This window comes from Astatotilapia calliptera, chromosome 6 (assembly GCF_900246225.1).
Source record: "Astatotilapia calliptera chromosome 6, fAstCal1.2, whole genome shotgun sequence".
Lineage (NCBI taxonomy): Eukaryota > Metazoa > Chordata > Actinopteri > Cichliformes > Cichlidae > Astatotilapia > Astatotilapia calliptera.
Genome location: NC_039307.1, coordinates 7,970,116 through 7,984,575, shown reverse-complemented (window position 1 = coordinate 7,984,575; position 14,460 = coordinate 7,970,116). Strand labels below are relative to the sequence as shown.

General features: G+C 40.5%; 2 protein-coding genes across 5 annotated transcripts; both read right to left on the bottom strand.

Annotated features, from left to right (window-relative positions):
* Window positions 1–993: 993 nt before the first annotated feature.
* On the bottom strand, window positions 994–9,179 carry best2 (bestrophin 2). Of its 4 annotated transcripts, none has more exons than XM_026169975.1 (10): window positions 8,290–9,179; window positions 7,965–8,166; window positions 7,787–7,881; window positions 5,622–5,855; window positions 5,086–5,240; window positions 4,916–4,993; window positions 3,272–3,424; window positions 3,074–3,154; window positions 2,628–2,782; window positions 994–2,383 (listed from the first exon to the last, which is right to left on the bottom strand). In XM_026169975.1, exons 2-10 carry the CDS (start codon window positions 8,114–8,116, stop codon window positions 1,603–1,605), a joined length of 1,884 nt encoding a protein of 627 aa, XP_026025760.1. In that variant the 5' UTR covers window positions 8,117–8,166; window positions 8,290–9,179; the 3' UTR covers window positions 994–1,602. The 4 variants fall into 4 exon arrangements, with proteins under 4 accessions (XP_026025760.1, XP_026025759.1, XP_026025762.1 ...); XM_026169974.1 differs by having other exon boundaries at window positions 7,965–8,138; XM_026169977.1 differs by lacking the exon at window positions 3,272–3,424.
* Window positions 9,180–9,258: 79 nt separating this feature from the next.
* On the bottom strand, window positions 9,259–14,305 carry get3 (guided entry of tail-anchored proteins factor 3, ATPase). Its single transcript, XM_026169978.1, has 7 exons — window positions 14,125–14,305; window positions 13,078–13,225; window positions 12,475–12,623; window positions 12,229–12,379; window positions 11,950–12,057; window positions 10,813–11,010; window positions 9,259–10,722 (listed from the first exon to the last, which is right to left on the bottom strand). The coding sequence occupies exons 1-7, from the start codon at window positions 14,265–14,267 to the stop codon at window positions 10,594–10,596; spliced, it is 1,026 nt and encodes a 341-aa protein (XP_026025763.1). The 5' UTR covers window positions 14,268–14,305; the 3' UTR covers window positions 9,259–10,593.
* Window positions 14,306–14,460: the final 155 nt, after the last annotated feature.

Below are 14,460 nucleotides of genomic sequence, written 5' to 3'. Positions count from 1 at the left end.
TTTCCTGGCCTGGGATTTTATAAAAATATTCTGCAGTACATCAAAAACGAAAGAAAACCATTAATCAACATATGAACATCACCTCTGAAGTTACAGCGGTTTTATTACAGACACAGCGTTTTGCATTTTGAATAATTTTAAAAAGTTTAAATTTGTTCAGTATTGAACAGCAGAAATGAGGTTTTCTTTTCGGAAGAATGTAAAAGGTAAAAAACAGCGGCCGACAGCCTGTAAACAACAGTAGACTTGTGCGTAACAAGCAAGCGAATAATGAAGAAAGGGAAACTGTTCTTGAAGTACAGAGAGAGAGCTGTGCATCGCAGTGGAAGCAAAACAGTAAAAGTCTGAGTGAATTCATGACGATGTTTATGTGAAGCGTTTGGATCTTCTTTTGCTGCTGGTTCGGTCAATATTGTTTGGAGAGAGATCAAACTAACAGCTTTAGAATCGGCGCATAAAGGGCGTGCACACAAAGCGTGGACCCGCCGACAGATCAGAGTCAGCGAGCTGTCGGCTTTCAGCCCCGACTGTGAGAAAAGCGACATCTAACTGATTCTGATCCGCGGGTCCCGCTGTGTGTTTAAGTCTTTGTGCAGAATCCATGTTCCTGCTCTCATTTACTGTCTTAACTGTTTGGTGGTGGTTGAAATTTTGTGAGATTTCACCTGAGATTCTGGCATTTTGGGCAAAATAAATTTATATTAAAAAATCGATTCAGGATTTTAATGAATCGATTTTACGTTATCCAAGCCAGAATCGATTTTAATCGATGAATCGATTATAAGAACCCACCCCTAGATAACAGTGTTGTAGCTATATTATAACTATACATGTGTTTTTAGATACTCATTCATTGGTCTGTTGAAACAGTGTATCAAATGTATAATTTTTTGTTGAATTATTGTGTTAATTAATTTAAGCCAATATTATTATTATGAATATATTATAATAAGTAGTAGAAAATGAAAACAATAAGTCATAAATGTGTATGTATTTACTTTTTTAAATAATCAAGATGAATTAGATGAACATAGAAAACTGTGTCACGCATGCATTTTGCTTTCTTTTCAGAATAAACTTTGGTTAAAGTTAAAAGTTTTAAGTTTTACAACTCTAAAATAAAATCTGCTATCTCTCATCGACTATCAAGATGCAGCATCCAGATTACTCTGAGCTCTTCCCTTTTAAAAATGATAGAAATAACAATAATTTTCCACCTGCTTCCGGTTACAGTAATTCAAAATGATCAAACTTAAATAGATTTTTTCTATCTCAGACAAACATGGATTTCCAAAGGTCATCGTATTCCTTTAAACATATCAAAACATAGTGTTATTCATATTTCCTATCCCTCTCTTCCTTTTGATTTTTGAAACTAATTACAGATCATCGTTGAAAGCCAAACTTCAGAAGTTGCATGACAAAATCAGAGTGCTTTATGTACTAAACTAATTTCCAAAAACTGTGGCCGCGAAGGTGCTACTAACTAGTAAGACTGAAAGTCCCACTTCAGTGACTAACTTCACTTCTGAAAGCATGCACTGCATCAAGCCTTATATTTTCAAACCATCGCAAGTTCATGTGAACCTACCAACTGTCCACCTAAGACCCTGTGAGCTCTGACCCCATGCTCACACTGCGAAAACGCTGAGGTTCACTGAAGGACGGCACAGTGAGGAAGGACATTTTGTTTCCTCCCAAGGGAGGTTTGGGGGTGGACACAGCTTTGTTGTGACTGATAGCTGGCTGGGAGCTGCAGAGCTCCAGACTAGAGTGGGCAGCTGGGTGAAAGAGGAGAGCAGAGGGGTGACTCGAGGTGATGGGAATGGAGGAGTATGGTCGAGAAGACTTCTCTCTGGAGGACTTAGGTGGGGGAGGAAGCAGAGACACTGGAGCTCTGGTTGTTTCTCCGCTCTCTCCTTTCCCTTCTTCTTCCCCAATCTGGTGCTCTTCGTTGCACTTACTCTCCACTCTACTCAACTCTTTCCTCTCCTTGATGGCAGGTTGCTCTCCTGGCCTGTCCTGCTCAGACCCAAACTGAATCTCCAGCAAAGGCGTTCTGGCACTCTTCTCATCCCTAAAACTGCACACAGTGCTCTGTGTCTCCTGCCCGAGCCCTGATGGCAGAGACCCCGCTTTACCTATTTTACAGCTGTCCTCGTCTTCATCATCGCTGTTGTACTGGTCAATGCCGGGGGAGTGGCGCTGTCTCTGGAGCTGTGCTGAGGTGCGTCGAAGGGCCCCTCCCATTAGGCCAGTCGGTGATGGGGCTGAGTTGAGAAGGCGGTTGAAGAGAGCCATGTTAGGATGGCGAGTTCCTGACTCTTCCAAGTTCTCAGCAATATCTTCCAGAGGCTGGAAGTGCATCTCCTCTTTAGGAATCCTGTCAAGCGATACAGCAATTTATGTTCCATGTTCAGAGTTGTGTTTTGCGTTTTCAGCCTTCCTCCGGGGAACAGGTTTTACCATTTCTCAGCCCTAACTACGTCAAAGTACTTGATTTAATTTAGGTGCATTACTTTCATTTTCACAACTGAAATTTTCCCACCATGAGGGGGGAATCCAGTTGAAGGTGTCAAAGTCACAAAGGAAGTACACGTACAATGAGAAGGTAATGTAAAACTTACGCCATGTCAAAAGTGGACCCCTGGAACGAGGGCTTACGCAGGACGAAGAGAGTGGCTGCGGTGTAGGGTGGACGGGGATTGGAGTCATTCCAGTAACGGTCTCTCTCCATCATCGGCAAATCTCCATACATCTCATCCACAGCCATCATGGAAACCTACAGAATGAAATGCAAAGAGATGCACACATAATAAGTATCCACAATAAGAAAAAAAGTCCAATTAAAATCAAGCAAGCACAACAGAAACAAATTTTACCTGATGGTCGCTCTCTGAAAACATTTAAAACAGATTACAATAACTGCCACAGTGTCATTATAGTAGGCCAGAGATATGGAGGAGAAATTTAAAAAACAAAACAATGAAGAAGCTGCATTTGATAATGAGGCCACAAAGTTCCTCCCTGAGAAGTTGATTGCTACAAGATCAGAAAAAGAGCATTAAGAAACCTGGAAGTTTCTGTCTATCAGCCAGTTGGTCTCAAAGTCGTCATCATCTTCTCCAAAAGGGTTGATCAGCTGCTCAGCAACCTTCAGAACAAAACATAAAATATGAAAAAAAACCCACAATAACTCTCCATGTGTTACTTTTTTTTTTTTTTTTTAGAATCAAACAGGGAATAAATGTGCTGTAAGCCTAAATCTGACCTTGAGCCAGCCTGCATAAAAGAAGAACTGCAGTAGAGTGAAGATGGGCACATAGAGGTCAAGGTCATGACCTGGATAACCTTGACTGGGGTCCAGGAACTGGCGACCAATTAGACACACCAGGAAAAAACTGTACACGGCCAAAGTCACCACCTGAGGGGCAGATGGATTTAGGTGGTTTTGTGGTTTACTCTGCAGCTTTTCTTTAACCTCTTTTTTATCATTACAATACTAAAATGATCAAAAATAAGCACTAAAATACACTTATTTTATTTTACATTTACAACAGATTAAGTGTTTATTAAAGACAGTTTATGTGAACATCAACAAATGCAATCTGACTAATCAAAAATTTATTTAATAGCTGCATACAAATACACTGAGCCATATTCCTTAATTAAGTTATGTACTTATAAACACTAACACAGTAAATAAGTCTTTTTGGTTACTTATTTTTGATTGTTGCATGTTTGATCCTATATATCACAAAGCTCTAGAATGCAGCTGTAGTTATAGATTTGTTTTATTAGTTAAAATTATTACTTTTTATAAAAATCACTGTAAAAGCTAAGTACGTCCTTACTGTTTCCATTGGAAATAAGAGGATAAGTAGCAGCTAGGTGTTGCTAATCAAATGCACTTAATGAGATGATAATCAACAAGTGTGACCACCTCTGTACAAGCAGAGGTTTTAGCAGTTTGCCAGTCTGAAGCATTCAGGTAAGTGTTAACACAATGCCGCAATCATTCCAGGAGTGGACATCCCAGCAAATTCATCCCATGGTTAGAGTGTGTCGCGCTCAGACAAATTGCAAGAATTAGACTCTGAACAACATCTCAGACTCTACAGACCTCAGTTAGCGCTCAGTGTTCAAGTTCATGGTAGTACAATTAGAAAAAGACTGAACAAGTATGGTTTGTTTGGAAGCTTCCCCTTGAGAAAGCCTCTCCTCTCTAACGAACATGGCAACATGACTTAAGTTACACCTGAAAGAAACCATAAGACTCCCAGAACAATGTCCGGTGGACATTACACACAGTACCACATTTAATGAAAACCAAGCACAGCATATTAGCATAAGCGCCTCATATCAGATGTGAAGCACATTGGTGTTTTGGGCTTATTTTCCAGCCACAGGACGTGTGCACCTTCTAATCATTGAGTTGACCATAAACTCCCCTGTGCACCAAATGTTATAGAGTCAAATGTGAAGTCATCTATCTAAAACAACTGAAGCAATGAACATTGAAAGACTGATAAAGTCATACAGAAAATAATTACTTTGAGTTACTGCTGCTAAAAGGTCGATCTACAAGCTACTAAATCACAGGATGTACTTAGTTTTTCACGAGACTGCATAGAGTGCTGTGAAAACTTTTTATTTCAAATGAATGTACATGACTTGTCACTAGGGACTAATTTATTATTTATATTTGAACAATTACAATTTGAGAGATGCAGTCTTTCACCTGTAAGTTTTTGTCACTTCAGCTGGAAGCAATCGCAGTCATTTCTTTGACATCAGTGAATAAAATTGAAACAAAAGCCTAATGTAAAAAAAAATGTTTGTGTGAAAGAAAATCATAGTTTAATTAAAGATGTGTGTAAGAGTTAATAGCAGTGCGATAATAGTCAGCACTTACCTGAGTGTAGACCAGAGGAACACTGATCATGTCATAATGAAACAGCATGCTACACTTCCCTCTGAATGCATTCAGTTCCTGTTCACACACAAATAAAGAAACTAGCTGTCTGTGTGAATGCATATCTAAGCCTGCATATCCACCAAAACACAACTTTAATTCTGCTGTACCTCCAGCAGTAGTTTGAGAGTGTGATTGTCTTTGATTCTGCCCTCGCAGCGAGCCATAGCAGCCAAGTTGGTGAACCAAACACAGGGAATCCAGTACTTGTTATATGGAGAGTGGAGACCCTCAAACTTCTTTCGCTCATCTCTTGTCATGAATCCTGCATGGACCAAAACCGGACTTGTTTATTATGTAAGACTTCAGTTTAAATAACAGCAAGAAACTGGGATGAGGATTCATAGACAATAGTCACAAAGAACTGCTTCAGAAAACAAACATAGTCTTCTGACGCTGTTCAAATCTCTGAGAATTGTTTGTGACTCTGTGAAATAACTTCACATTGTAAATCAAAGCAGGAGAGTCATTTGTGTGTGACTGGGCTAAAACACTTTGGGTCACTTCTTGACTACAGCCTGGGAAACATCTGATCACTGATACTCATCATCAGCATCAGCGAGTGAATGGCTATTTTACATTAACAGCTAAGAATAGACCCACACCACTCCCATCACCATCTTCCCTCCTTCACCATCCTTCTTACCAGCTTCTACCACGTGGTCCATGGTGGGGAAACGTTTGAAGACAGCAGTGCTGACAGAGCGGAGGATGAGCAGGGCTGACAGACTGGCGTAGCGCATCATGGTGCGCCTCAGCAGACGGCCTCGCTCGTCGCTCCCCTGGAGGCCGCCTGACAGGACGCACATGAGTCTGTCAGGGAGTGGGATGCTGGTGTACTGGTTCCACCACCTGTTCACCACCAGGGTCACATAGAAACCTGCAAACAGCAGTGGACAGATGATTACTACTGAAGATCTAAGTAAAAAACTGGAACTTTTAAAAAACATGAGATCATATGCTATCTTGTAAGGTCCATAAAGGGGCCTAAAGGATGTCAAGTGGTTTGAGTTTACTGTTACAGTGCTGTGAAAAAGTATTTGCCCCCTTCCTGAGTGGCTAATCCAAACCTATCCAGCCCTATGTGAAAAAGTAACCCAACTCATGTTAAATCATGAATTAACTGCGATTAACCACGTTTTTGAAACACTGAGTTCACTTTCACTACCCACACCCAGGTCTGATTACCGCTAGACCTGCTAAATCAAGAAATCACATAATATAATCTACCCGACAAAGTGAAATAGGATAAAAGATCTTAACAGAAACACATCAGGTCGTGGTCTAAAAATCTAAAGCTGAGAAACAAAGTCACTGATGTCTATTAATCTGAAAAGGATTACACAGGTTTTGGGACTCCAGTGAACCAGAGTGAGAGTCATTATCCACAAATGGAGAACATTTGGAACAGTGGTGAACCTTCCCAGGAGTGGCCATCCTACCAAAACTATTCCTAAAGTGCACTGACAACTCAACCAGGATCACCAAAGAGCTCAAAATGACATGTAAAGAACAACAACTTAAATAAAAAAGAAAAGAAAAAACAACATCTCACAAGGAGTCAAAGGCCAGGGTGAAGAGGTGGGTTTTCAGAAGTGATTTAAAAACAGGCAAGGAAGAGGCCTGTCTAACCTCTAAAGGCAGATTGTTCCACAGTTTTAGAGCTGCTACGGCAAAAGTACGATCTCCTCTAAGCTTATGCATATAATGCTGTAGCAACTCAGAGAGATAAGATGGGGCTAGGCCATGGAGGCTTTAAATGCAAATAAAATCATTTTAAAATTAATCCTAAAAGAAATGGGCAGCCAGTGAATTAAAATAAAAGACTGGCAAATATATGGCCTTAATGGAAGAGTTTCAAAGAGAAATTCTCTGCTGACCAAAAACAACACAAACGCTTTTTTCACATTTGCCAAAAAAAACCCCAAAAAAAACAGGACTTTTAGAAAGTATTCTGTGGACTGATGAGACAAAAGTTGAACTTTTTGGAAGGTTTAATGATGTAAAACTAACACAGCACTTATTAACAGTCAAACATAGTAGTCATAGTTGCCATTACTTGCGGTACCACGAATTCTGATATCTACTAGAAAATCCTGAAGGAGAATGCTCAGCCATCAGTTCATGTCCTGAAGATCAAACACACTCAGATTATGCACCAGGACAATGATCGGAAACACAGCAGCAATTCCATCTACTCAGGATATCGTTGTCTAATGATAAAATTTGTTTGATGATCTGACAAATATCCAAAAAACTAAAAATTAGAGGCAAATACTTTTTCACAGCATTGAACATAATGTCTTGTTAAGCCCGATGGATCCCAATAGAGAACCAGTAACCTTGACTAATGACTCACAGGATGCATAAGAATAATTAGGTGATTTACATCCACAAAGTAAAACCAACGAAACATGCAAACAGTGCAAGGACGGATGAACTTCAACAAAAGCGGAGTCTGTAAACTGAAAATCCCTCATGTAGTAAATGCACTAAAGGGTTTTTAAGACCCACACAAAAATCTGCTATTATCACTGTTAAAAATGTGTAGATCTCTTTTTAAAAACATTATTCTAATATTTGCATAATCAAACCTTCAATTACAAACAGCATATATGTAACTCTAGAAGCTACAAACCCATGAAACAAGGGTCTCGATGTCTAGAGCTGAGGATCGCTGACAAAAATCTATAAAACATGAGCCTTGTCCTATTTAGCAAACTATTCCTATTTTCTGGATGCAAACATCAGGAGTAAATCATAAAAGTGAAAAAGATCTGGGAGACAGCAAAAAGGTGATCATTAGCTTACCCAGTACAAAAGACATGGGGATGAGACTGGCATAGTGATTGCAGTAAATTGCCAGCTTTTCGAAATACCTTTTCTGGTCATCATACAGGAAAAATCTAAAAACAACAGAGGAAAAGTTTTCCAAAGTTTAGTATGATGAATGGATCAAAGCACTGATAAAGCAATCCTCCTTTCTCACCTGTAAGTAATACTGATGGCGGTATACATGGCAAAGAAAGCCAGGAATTCTTTATATAACACCTTGTAGATGCTCCCTTTCCAGGCCCAGAGCAGCTTGGAGAAGCCACAGAATCGGGCGTTTGCAACTCTAGCCGTGTATGTGACCGTCATCAGTGACAGAAGATCTACAAGTCTCCAGAATAAAAAAAAAAAAAAAACAGCTGTTTGGAAGAAACAGCTAAACTCAGGTGAGCCAGAGACAATGAGAACATGATCTCACAAAAAAAGTTTTTATTTCTAGTTATTGATTGTAGTTATTTAAAAAAAAAAAAACATCTACTTACCTTTTGTTGTGATTTAGCTTGCTGAAATGTTCAGCGCATCCCCTGTGCGTAATTGGCACCTCTGGATAAGTGAATTCATATTTTCATTTAGTAGTACCGTCTTCCATTTGCCTTGTTCTGTGCTGTTTTTTCAATGAGCTCGGAAGCCTGTGATCAAGTGGCTCCGTTAAGTTGAAGCTCATTCGGCTGCGTGGCAGTAATCCTACGTGCCTCCTCAGTGCGTCCAGTGGTCAGTGCGCCCCGGGGTAAATCCCCGAAACGAGAAGGAGGAGCTCGTTAACGCGACCCCCGACCGGGAGAGCGGGGCTAGGTGATGGAACACAAGCGACAGGCCGCAGCGCCGGGGCACCAGGAGCGCACAGGACCGTGCAGTACAGTAGAAAATTATGCAACAATAGCAAGTGAACCATGGCAAAGTTTCGTGTTAAGTGATACGAAAGAAAATCACCCAATTTTCCAGTTACAGATCAGTAATTACTGCGTGCTGCAGCTTAAATAACAAACATCTTAAGATACTCATACCATCTTAAAGGAGCATTTTATGTCAAAGCTTCCTCCACTTTTCTTAAACTTAGTTGTACTGTAATAAGGAGATATCAGTGGAGTGGAGCTCCGCACCTGGATATAGTTTGAGACTTTTTTTTTTAAATCATGTCTCCAAAGTACCCAACACGACTTATCGACCACACTTTAAACTGAGACACTTCTTGGCGTTCATTGATACAATAGTCATTTTGTGTCATTTTTCCTCCCACTTTTGTGTTCTTTTCAGTGGGAGGCTTTTATGTTGCTCCTGAACTGCTTTGTTGGAAGGTTAAATGGGGCTTCATGCTCTGTCGGAGCCGATCTGCACACTGCTCAGTTTGGTGGTCTGTACGCACGCAAGAATTTGCTTCAGTCCCCTCCAATTAAACGATTAATTCAACTGGCACGCAGATGAAAAAGAAATGACCATGAAAGACTTTCAGCTGAGGCAAGTTTGTTTTAATCAACACTGACATTATAATTTAAGGAAAATCTATAGAAAACAGATTCTTACCAACTCAAAAACTGTCCGTGACAGAGAGGGGAAATGGAGCTTTTAACTGAGAGTGCACTATCCTGTCATTTATTTATGTTTCACTTGGGAAGCACCAATCAAGGCAGCCAGGAATCTGATATTCAATCAAAAGGGAAAGGATGCTTTAAATTTCCTTCACCTCACCATTCATTTAACATTTGATCAAGTGACATTCAATATGTATTTTAATTAACAAAGCGCTGAATAAGGCTACTAATATCTTTCAATGGTGTTCCCATATAGTTCTCAGTCAACAGGATGGACACAGGTTTGACAGAAACACACTGGATGAGTTTATGAGCGCTGTATAGGAACATGAACAGGGAGATCAGCAGTGCCCAATAGCTTTAGCTTCCAGCTCAAACATCACCAGTCACATCAAATAAAACTGCAACCTTCCTCCACATACCAACCAAAGCAACTAGTGTCCTTTATGGATAGAAAACAATAAATCTGACTGATGTTCTCATTATTGTCATCTAATGATCTGATAAATGGTAAAAGACACTCAAATTTGTTTTGTTTCAGTTTGTTTTGGTTGCAATAACAAGGCTGTAACTAAAGACCACACAAGCTGTCTTCCTGGTTTTTTTTTAGTGTTTTCTTTTTTATTTCCCTGCCACCACCACAACCTGAATATAGAAATCTGGATGGAAAAAGTGTGATACACGAGTTTGTTTGAATTTTTAAGTTGCAAATCAAATGGAAGAAGACACACAGTCACCATGAATCACACAGAATAAACAAGTCATAAACATCAACCATCTGAAAGCTGTTTTCTCCTCAAACACACAGCACTGTCACTGGAAACACTTTGTTTTCACAACTGAGGCCGGACACTGCACAGGGTGTGGGGGAGGAGGGGACGATTTTTCAATTCTTCTGTCGAGAAAAAGTTAAATGCTTAAAGTAGGAACTGCCACAGTGGATATGAAGACAAGAGAAGGTGAAGTGAGAGTAAGGCGGCACGCATATGTACCATCTTATCTCCAAAAATAATGCAGCTTCTCTATGGGTTTACTTGTGATGTCGTGGGGGGGTGGGGCACCCTTCAATGCAGGCGGGTGTCTCGCTGTAACCGTGCTGTGAAGATACCGTGTTGAGGACTGAATGGATCGTCTTGAGGCTGTTGCTGCAGGATTTGAGGCTTGCTGGGGATGGAGCTCAGAGGAGGACAACTCAGACTGCAGAGCTGTGTCTGTAGAATGGGGGGAGAGGAGGCGGCCCTGCGAGGGGGCAGGACATCACTTGTTTGGGGGTTTGTAGGGTTCCAGAAGTTGCTTAGAGAACGTGTTGACCTTGTCGGCACCTCGAACTTCATGGGGCAGTAGAGGTAACTTGACTATGTGGAAATCCTCGTAAAGATCTTCCATCTGTGGGCAGAAGACAAACCACCAATAAAGTTGTGTGACTTTGAACTGTAAATATTGTAAATAAACTTTCCCATTTCTCCTGATTCATACCTGGTCTAAATATTTCGACTGAATTTTATGGCGGGCTTCACACATTTTACACGGCCTGTCTGCATCAGGGAAAACGAGCTGGTTGACAATGATGTTGTGCGTGTCGATGCGGCACTTGGCCAGTTCCTGAATCAGCCGCTCTGTCTCATAAAGTGACAGAAATTCAGCAATACACACACAGATGAAGGTGGTCTGCTCCTGAAGGGTGAGAGGAAGGTGCGTCACAACACACATAGATAAAAACTATTAATATGACTTCATGAAGCTCAAATTTCCTCCAAATACTGAATTCGTTATTTACATTAAATATTTTGTCTAAACAGGTAGATGAGTTCCCATCAAAGAACAAAATCAAAAGGAACAACAAAACCTAAAGCAGTCAAGTAAAACAGACTAGCTACTAGGGCTCAACAGGGGTGGAGTTAGAACTTTAAAAGAAAATAATAAAAAGGTGAAACTGTTGTCGAAACTTCTTTTGTCCTAATGACAAAATAGTATAAAGAGGGCTTGATAAGAGGGATACATGCATGTGCAACAGGCCGCTGTGCACAGTGAGTCACTCCAAAAAAAAAAACTCTTGTATCCACACACACTATTGACACTCGAACCAGCTAAAGTTTCTTCTGTCATCAGATAAGCCTTGTTACAGAGGGTGTGCATGTAGCTACCACAGCACCTCATTAGAACAGTATATGACTGAAGTGTAGTGTGAAAAGGCTTATTCATCGTGGGTGGGTGGAGACTACAACCATTAAAGCAATTACATCTTTAACTGACAATGATGTTGCATCTGGTTCATCTGTACAATAATGCCAAAATTAGAAAGTGGCTGAAGGAAAAAAAAATGTCCAGGGATCATTATTATTTTTAGGCTAGACAAGTGTAATTTTCTTTTATCAAGTTGTTCTAAAGGCTCTCTGAAAAGCTTTCAGTTGATCCCAAATGTAAGAGAACTAGAAAACACATTTTTATATACATAATAAAATCAGAGAGGAGCACCCTCCCTTAACCTGATTTCCACCAGACAGGGCTCTTCCCGTTAAAAGGCAGTTAATTCTACCCTCAATCATCAAATCAATAGTAAGCTATTACTATATAAATCCCAAAGTTGTATAAGAATATATAAATGTGACTTACAGGGTCTTTGAACTGCTCACTAACTGAGCGAATGACTGGCAGGGTTTCTTCAAGCTTTGAGGCCAGCTGGTCTGCGTTCATGTCACCCAGACCAAGCATATTACACATCTAGAAACAGCAAAAGAGATGGACAGTGTGAGTGAAAACAAGAGAAGAGAGATAGAGAAAACACTGGAGAAAGAAAAAGGCCAACAAAGTGAATATATTTAATCAGAAATCATGTTTTATGTGCAGAATAATGAAAATGGTTTGAACCGATCTGCTCGTCTCAGCACCCACCTGAGAGATGAAAGGGCTAATCTGGTTCTTGATCTGCATGAGGCGGCCTAGACCTCGCTCCACAATCGTGGGAAAGTTAAGCAGTCGCAGTGTGTGACCAGTAGGGGCAGTGTCAAAGACCACCACTGAGAAGTTCATTCCCTTCACTAATCTGAGATACAGGCAAACAACAGTGGTAAGTATAACACTCACTAACTGTCCTTAAAACTTCAGACATGCTGCGAGAAAACTCAAATACAAAACTACCTCATGACCTCTGCATAGCTCATAGCCTCATCGATGCCGGGGAAGGCGCTCATCGCTTCCTGCATCATCTTCTTGCCCATGCTGAGCATATTGTCCTCCTCGAAGAACTCATCAGGCAGCTCTGCCACACCCAAGCTCGGGTCAATCTCCTGTATACACATGCCCAAATCCTAAGATCAGAACACTTCAAATAGATTGCAAATGTTTTTATGCCCTCCAGTGATTGAGTTTGTTACACAGTGGTGCTTGTGAGACTCACATGTGGAACTGGCTAGCCTTGTGACTCTGAAAAGATGGTGATCTCATGCACTAACTTGTTTTTTCCAAAAACAGAATGAACAAACCCTCTGTGCTTTTTAAACTCTGTCTAAACGTTAGTCTTTAATATGATGCAAAGATGAAAATGTGGATAAGAAAATCCTTGTACTGTGGATGCTTGCTCATTGTTGTTTCATAGACTTCATCAATGTTATTAATATTATTAATAACATGCTTCTCAGAAAAAAATATATTTGCAAACATTTGAGTTCAATTTTTAATCTCATCAAGCAGCACCTCACACTTGTAACATTTAATAGCTGTTAGGTGTACACATATACTCACCATTGCAAAGAGGTTGTCATAGCCCTTAACCTTAGTGGGTACCTTTGAGAACTTCTGGTCAAAAGCATCAGAGATGTTATGGGCAGGATCTGTGGAAATGATGAGCACACTCTCCCGAACAGCAGCCAGCTGGACAGCCAAACTACAGCTGTCAGAAGGACATGGAAAGGGGACAGGTTTGTGTTTAAAGAGCCTGTTAAGAGTATTTTGTGCCCAATGTAAGCATGTAAGAAATGCTGTGCAACTGACCAACAATGAGATCCGCAATGTTTTGAATTCTTAATCCTTCATGTGCATGCATGCCGTGTAAAGCACAAAGTAAAATTCTAATCCATTTCCACTTTGTGAACATTACCTTCCCCCAGTTACTTTGATGAACGCAACTTTCGCATGCAATTATATTCCAACTGAAACACAGTAGATAACTTAAGGGATAGCATATGCGACAGTGGTTGATCTATGCGCAATGTTATCGTGGCTGCTCTGATGTGATGTACATATTTGTTTGACACATTAGATTTTTGTTAGTTATCTTGTTTGAAATAAGTCCGCTACAGACTAGATCCACGTTCATTTGGAATCGCATTTATTCATATTTTTTTCTTCTTGTTATGAATAAAGATATGATAATACGGGCTTGACAGCCTAACTCTGGAGTCTCCTTTAACTCTGGGTGAAGTAAAAGAACAGGTAACATTAGCAGCAGGTTATTGATGATGGCTTATACGGTGATTACTGAAGGTGTTGAGAAAGTCGTGAATCCATGTGTCAGCTGCTAACGTTAGCTGCTCACTGCGCTTCACAGCTACCAAACTGCCCGGCGAAAGGACTCCTTACTCAAATCTAAAACATAACAGTCACTTTTCTTTGATGCTAGCGCGTCTTTAGGTAGAAATTTAACACCAGTCTAATCTCGTCGTGGGAAAATTACCCACGCAATTCATTTTCGGACAATGATCAACGTCAACTTATGGTAACGGCTAATGCTAGCCAGCCGCTCAAGCCGAGTCAGTATCCGGAGGCAATTTAGCATTTTAATCAACTTACCTACATGTCGTTTTACCAACGCCACCCTTCCCACCCACAAATATCCATTTCAAAGATTTCTGCTCGATGATATTCTTCAGAGTTGGTTCTAACGGCTCCACATCGGGCGCATCTTCAAATTCGTCTTCCACCAAAGCTGCCATCTTGTATGTGTACAGTCAGCGACGTACAGCTCAGGAGTTACGCAAAGACGTATCCACAGTTGATGCATTCACTGCTCCTCGGAGTTTTGATCCACGCAAGGTTTCACACTGCCGCAGGGTTGTACGACATTTGGTAGTTTTAATATTGAAGACACTATTAATTTTTGACAGAAGAAGACAAGGAATCACATAG